Genomic DNA, 7066 nt, shown 5'->3' on the forward strand with positions numbered 1-7066 from the left:
CGTTTGGATATTTTTTTCATGTAAGAAAAAGAGGATCTAATGGAAACCGAGAAATGGTTGAAGGGCATGCCTGTACTTCGCCCAAATGGTCGTTCTAAAATCTGAGATGGATGCCCAATTTTTAAGGTAGGAGTGGACCGGGGATAGCATGAGACCGACCAAACATGTTAATGTAAAAAATTCTCAATAGATCCTTTTATACATTAATTAATCTCCTGTCCAATTTTTCAATGAAGAATTTCAGAATTTGTTATAAAAAAATGAGTTTTTTTTTTTTATTTTAGAAAATAAAATATGCATCTATAGTCATTTAAACGCATAGTACATATTATAATTTAACAAAAGCAAATTATATCTATGCCATAAAAATGAAATTATTCATTATAAAATAACTCTCATTAACTTGTAAAAATAATATTTTTTTATATAATTATAAATAACAGATGAATTAATGATATTAACCAGATATGAAAAGGCAAAAAATATAACATTTTCCTTCGACAATAGGAAGCCAACTACAGTCACTACTTTTCTCGAACCAGAGACATTGCACAGAGCCCTGCAATCATGAAAAAAACATCAACACGGTGCTGCAATACTATTTATTCACAAGTAAATGGTTCCATTGCTTAGACAACGATGGACTCACTCGAGTTTTGAAGGGACCGAAATCTCTCTCGACCTCTATACAAATTATCAGGAATGTACTAGCCGAATTCAATCAAAGCATCTGAAACGAGAGATATTTCCATCTCTTATGTGCACGAGTTAGACAACATAATCACTTCAAGTTACCGAGTTCATCATATGTTAATATATCTAGACTATCACCCACTCGGAATCAGGGAAACTGTCATCAGGTGTGGTAATAAAAGATGATGCAAAACCTTCTCTCCGATGACTCGATTCTGGACCGAGATTTCTGTACTGAGCTGGTCCCTGATTGAAAACTTGATTCGCTGTCCTTTCCTGCAAGAAAAAAAAAGAGAGAAGAAACATCAGGTATCAAAAGTTTCAACCTTCAATAGTTCAGTGGCTCATTTCAAACTCGAAGGATGCCCAAAGGCTCTTATTTCAAAGGGTTGTATATTTAAGCTTTCATGAGTTTTCTCCTTGAAGTAGAAGTAACCTTACGAATTTGACAGGAAGTCATACCTTGGAAGACCAAAGTTGTCCTGCTTCAAAGGAAACAGAAGAAAGTTCATTACAATATATTATAAAGCAACTCCCATCAAGCTTCACTGTACATGAACACGATAACCCCAGCTTGGCAGCATCTTCAGTAGAGTTGTCTAATTGTCCTATGAGAAGATATGAAAAGTAAATTTTATCATAATTGCTCCTTTCTTGGCTCACAATGTCAGCTAAATTAAGACAAACAAATAGTTAGTCAAAGGCATAAGATAACAGCAGCTCCAACTAGGAAAGGGAAAGTGTGGAATATAATAGCGTGAGATATCAAGTAAAGCATTTAAAAAAATCTCACACTGGAGAAAGGGGGGCCACATTCATCATAATGGAAGAAACATTTGGATACCAGTTTCAAGAGAAGACAATGTGATCTGGCTTGGAATAATCATAGTATGGCTCAACTCGTGAAGAGAAGGTTCTGGCACTAATGTGGTCAACGGGCTACATCAGTTTGTAGGCCAACCAATGCAGATATCAATGGAAGGAAAGGAAAAGTGAAAGTGTAGCTACGCAAATGTTGAGGGAAATACTTACTGATTGATTCAGCTGAGGTTTCACTGGAAGTAAATCCCAATTCTGGAACCTTGCTTTCGTTGGAATAAACCAAATTAACAGATTTTGAAGATGGCTTGTCTATTGGAATTACTTCTGTGAGAGAGTTACTTTCTAGTAGATCATAAGATGTTGAGGATAACACTGCAATGCTCAGATCTTTCTCTTCTGGGGTATCTAACTTCTCCGGCTGAACTTGCTTTCCCTCGGAATGAATTTCCTTAAAACGTGACACTAATTTTTCATGTATCTCAGCAACAACCATTTCCTCCAAAGACAGATCATCCTTTGTGGCCTTGATAGGTTCAACAGAAAATGAACAAAGCGGTTGCCTCAAATTGCAAGGTTCCGTATCATAATGGTCTTGGGCAATACCTTCTTTTGACATTTTATCCACCTCAGTGTTTTTCATTTGGCAAGAGTCACTAGCTACACCATCCACGGTATCCTCAGCAGGCTTAGGCAGCACTTCTCGCATGATTTCTGAGCAAAATTGCTTGACATTGGCACCTGTTGTCTGCAATTGGTTCACATATTCCAACCCTTCCTGTCCAAGAAGGTATTCAATTTCATGAGAGATGTTTTGGCAGAGCTAACTGCAGCTAAAGCTGGAATTGAGCAGCAAGCAAGCAACATGAAGGCTTTAAAGCAAAATTAGCGCAATCACATCAGAATAAATTGTAACAAATTAAAATGAAAACAATGCAGAAAATTAATAAAAAAAATTCTTGATTTTATAAATGACTTGATAAACCACTTTGAACTTGCATTATGACCTAAATTTTTTATGCTTGAGGAAACTAGATTATCTTATATTATCTTACTGTATCAGGATATAGAGCTGATAAGGAACTCTGTAATGAACGATGCGAGGTTTAAAGTGGTCTATTCATCAGAGCAAAGAAACACTCATCTGCTCAAAGGTGAGCCTTTCTCTTTAGTGAGCCGCAGGAAGGGTTTGCTCGCAATAATGTTTATCGCATTATGTAGGCATGGGTGCTTCGGGCATGTAGCATCCTCTTTGCTGCTCAATGGTGGGTAGATAGTGCAAACTATTTACACATACTAAGACTGTACTTTTCCTTACCTTTTATTTTGATGAAATTAAAATATCTATGCTTCACATACACAATTCATTTAGAAAGACAATCAGTAAAAGTTCAGTCAAGCAAAAAAAATCAGTAGAATGCACATAATAACAATAAATAATCATGGCTGGAATATTTTAAAGGGATTTTAATTGCATAAATTTCAAAAATACCTGCTCCAAGATGCAATCCAACTCCAAACACATAGCTTCAAACTTCCTGTACATATTTTGCATCCAGGCCATAGCTTTTACTTTCTGTTTACCGCATCAACAAAAACAACTTGGCAGTATTCTGCTTTTAGATATGGAAGTTGTTGTTCCTTCACCTCCTACTGAGAATGTCATAATCAGCTGTAGTCAGATTACTGAAAAGTTTACAAATTCATCAACAATTCTACAATAACAAAACTATCAAAGAGACAGAGTAAGAAATAATTAAAACCCATGAGCCAAGCAAAGTAATTAAAGAGAATCCATAAGCTGGAAAACGCTGGAGTCACAAAACTCCAATGACCACTGATAATCACGAATAAAAGCAGTCCAGAGACACAGCCAACAAGCATAAAAGAAGGAGGAAAAGAAAAAAAAAACAAAACAAAGTTCGGATGATCAGCATGCAAAATTAAAGACAAAGAGAAAAGAAAATACAAGACCCACATTAATTAATGAAAAAACTAAATTATCAAGCTTGAAGTTTGAACACTTACATGTTGATTGCCATAAGCCAAAATATATTTATATATTGATGCCTTAAACCAAAAAACAAAAGAAGTAGAAGAAGAAGAATTGTTTCCTGTACTGAACAAAAAGAAAGCAAAAGTATCTTTCTTTTGTAACTGGAAAAGAAGGGGAAAGAGAAACAAAATAGAGGGTTGTTATTGATGACAAAAAGAAGAGAAAGGGTGTCCGTTCAGAAAGTCCTGCTGCCCCCTACACGCACTGGTCACAGAAGCTTTTAAGTATTATAGTGAAAGCCGAACGCTCACTCCACTCTCCTCTCCTGCCCTAACCCTCGTATACAGAGAGAGCAGTGTATTTTGCTTTGTTGTTAATTTTTAAGTAGTAATTAACAAGGAAAAAAGAAAAGAAAAAAGATTTGATTAACAGAAAAACAACATATACTAACTCAACCAAAATTTCGGTTTTTTTTTTTTTTTTTATAATGAGAATTTTTTATATTATAATGAAAAGATAACCCATATGTCCAAGGGTTTTTTCATCATTTCACAAAGGTTTTCTGATTAAGTTCAAACAAAATTTTGATCTTTTTATTTTTCAAATAACCAATATAAAAATAATAATAAAATTACTAGCACGTAAAAGATGTCCATGTCTTTTAGACAATATATACGACGCTTCCCAATAATCAGATTTATTTTTTTATAGTATCATAGGAAACATCACAGAGTCCTTTTCTTCTAGGTGGAGTGCATGTTAGTAATAGTAAGATGATTTATTATTGTTAAGTCCATTTTTATTTTTGTCTTTCTCCTTCTTAAAAAGTACATGTTGGGCATCTTTGTTTTTGGAATTTCAGTTTTAGTCCTTGTTTTTTTTAATTTTTATTAATATTATTTTTATAAAAGTTTTATTTATTTTTAATTTAATATTTCAATTGTAGATTGCATATTATTTTTTTCAATTTGGTTATCATTCTTTATATTTTTAATTTTTTCATTGACCCTTCTGTAAAAGTTTTATTATTTTTTTATTTTATCTTTCAATCTAGTTTTATGGTATATTATTTTTTTCTACCATGGTCCTTATTTTTTTATTTTTTTCCTTTATTAAATTTTTTTCTTTTCAATTTAATCCTCCAATAATTTTTTTTAGGTTGCCCTCTAATTTATTTTTTTATCTTGATTTTCACAGTCATTCATTTAATTATAATTATTTATTTTAAATCATTTTGTGAAATTTATTTCGTTTTCTAGTTTCATCCTTTCACGTTTGATTTATTAGGGATTGAGCTTCTTTTTTTATATATATATCTATTGTCTCTAGTCTAATGATCTAGGTTAAAAATATGAAAAGTTAATGTGGATTAACATCATTTTTTAGCTTATTTTCTTTTCTAGTTTCATTAATTGACATTAGTTTTTTATTAAAAAAATATTGGTTTTTTGGTTTTCTTTAAATTTGTTAATATTAGATTATATTGGTTTTATAACCTGAGTTGCGAGTTTGACGAACTAATTACTCACCCCTTATGTAAACCCCGGTCAAAATATAGATAAATCTATGTTAAACAAGTAACTATTAAATGATAAATGATAAATTGAAAAGAAAATCTTATGAACCGGGGTGAACATTTCCAAGAAATTAATTTAAGAATTAGAAAAGATAAAGTAATAGATCATGTGAAATATTAACTAATGATAAATCATGAAAATCTCTCGAACAAGTAAAAATAATTATTTGAAGTGTAAAATTTTGTAAATTGGGTGAAATTATGTGTAAAGTAGAAGGAAATGTCAAATAAATTAATGCATGACCCTTTGCTTGAGCAATGTTGAATTTGGTAAAAATCTAAAGCACAATCACACTATTAAGACAAAAATATAAGAAAATCTAAGGATATTTTTATAATAATTATGAATAAAAATCTCTAAATAATTAATCTAAGACCCCTAATAATTTAAGTAAATTATATAGTATATAAATTCGGATTTTTGTGAAATTACCAACTATCTAATTTTATAATATTAAATATATCTCTCAATCTGATTGTTGGATTGGACTAAAATTTTACATGGAATCTTATGAAATATTGTTTTACCATGAGTTTAAATTTTGAAGTCAATCAGAATTTGAAAAAATCCTAAAAATAAAGACACAATGTTAGGTCTGTGCAATAAATCAGAATTAAAAAGATAATTGCAGATAATAGTAATTTACCTAGAAAGCCTAATATAAAAACTGTAATTGCTGAACAACAACTAAAAAAAGAGAGAAAAAGCTTCACTTTTACGTCTCTTCAAAATCATCTAAGAAACTCTTCTAAAATTATGAGATTAAAACTTACAAATAGACATGTGAGGAGAGATATATTTAGGTCTAAATTAAAAAACTTGGTTGGAGAAGAGGAGTTTAAGAGATAAGTATTGATGATGAAAAGGAAAAACAATTGAAAAAAAAAATGGTAAAAACTTTTCAAATTGAACTTGAAATTATCAATAAAAATATTCTTTTTAAGTTTTCCTCTTTGATTTCATAGTTAGTGAATAATAATTAAAAAACCTTCAATGTTATAATTATAGGATTATTGAAAATATATAAGAAATACGAGTTTCTTTTATTTTAGCATGAACAAGTAAACATCTTCATGTTTCACAATTAAAAAAATCATAATATAATAGAACACACCATAAACATTGTCATGTTTTTCTATTACATTAAAAAATTAACTTGAATTCTTATATACAACGCTGTGTTAACTAGTCTTTTTAGTATTTAGTAACACATTTAATTCTCATTATATATATATATAAGTGATTTTAAAGTGTTTATATATTCACGAGCAACAAAGCACAAGTCAAATGACCAGTAGATGTTCCAAGGAACAAGGAACAAACATTTTGAGAACAATGGACAAGTATGAAAACTTTTATGTCTGGTCACCTACATTTTTATTTTTATTTTTGCTGACCCATTCATAAGCAAAAACATATTACAATGTTAAAAGGCCCAAACTAGAAGGTGCAAGTTGCAAAACATGGAGCCTTAAAAAAGTAACAGCAAAAAGGTATTTCGGTTGAAAGATCTCTACCCCGACACCATAACTTTCCTGTGCATGCTGTTTCGTCCACTTCTAGACCGTACAAAGCAGGCTCCTTCATCTCGGCCATCCATAAGAAGCACCACTAAAACAACCCGTAGCAAAAGACCAAATCTGAAGTCTATATGTAATTAAGACTTGTAGACCCATTTAATATCATTCAAATCCAATTGTTTAGCTTTATCTATTACATAAATTATAAAACTATGAGCTACCATTTAGTTATTATCCTAAAACTACTTCAAAAATACAGAACAAAATATATTTAATTGAAAAAAACAAAAACAAAAACATAAAATTAAATTTATCCTTAAAATAATTTTAAATTGAATTTTTATATTTTTTATTAGCAAACATGTCTTTGGTTAGCTTCATCAAGATTAACCCGAGTCAATGTAAAGTGATTATTATTATATTTTCAAAACTTAATTTAGAACCAACCCAAATTACAAATA

The 7066-nt window shown here is 30.7% G+C and overlaps 1 protein-coding gene across 5 annotated transcripts; it reads right to left on the reverse strand.

The window, feature by feature from the left end:
- Positions 1–470: 470 nt before the first annotated feature.
- Positions 471–3590, reverse strand: LOC105140690 (uncharacterized). Of its 5 annotated transcripts, none has more exons than XR_845222.1 (5): positions 3005–3467; positions 1726–2290; positions 1156–1301; positions 650–969; positions 471–559 (listed from the first exon to the last, which is right to left on the reverse strand). XR_845222.1 is itself a non-coding variant. In XM_011047618.1 (5 exons), the coding sequence occupies exons 2-5, from the start codon at positions 3074–3076 to the stop codon at positions 820–822; spliced, it is 933 nt and encodes a 310-aa protein (XP_011045920.1). In that variant the 5' UTR covers positions 3077–3165; positions 3541–3590; the 3' UTR covers positions 471–819. The 5 variants fall into 5 exon arrangements, 4 of the variants coding, with proteins under 4 accessions (XP_011045920.1, XP_011045921.1, XP_011045922.1 ...); XM_011047618.1 differs by adding an exon at positions 3541–3590 and having other exon boundaries at positions 471–969; positions 3005–3165; XM_011047619.1 differs by adding an exon at positions 3541–3565 and having other exon boundaries at positions 471–969; positions 3005–3184.
- Positions 3591–7066: the final 3476 nt, after the last annotated feature.

The sequence above is a fragment of the Populus euphratica genome, unplaced genomic scaffold (assembly GCF_000495115.2).
Source record: "Populus euphratica unplaced genomic scaffold, PopEup_1.0 scaffold112.1, whole genome shotgun sequence".
NCBI lineage: Eukaryota > Viridiplantae > Streptophyta > Magnoliopsida > Malpighiales > Salicaceae > Populus > Populus euphratica.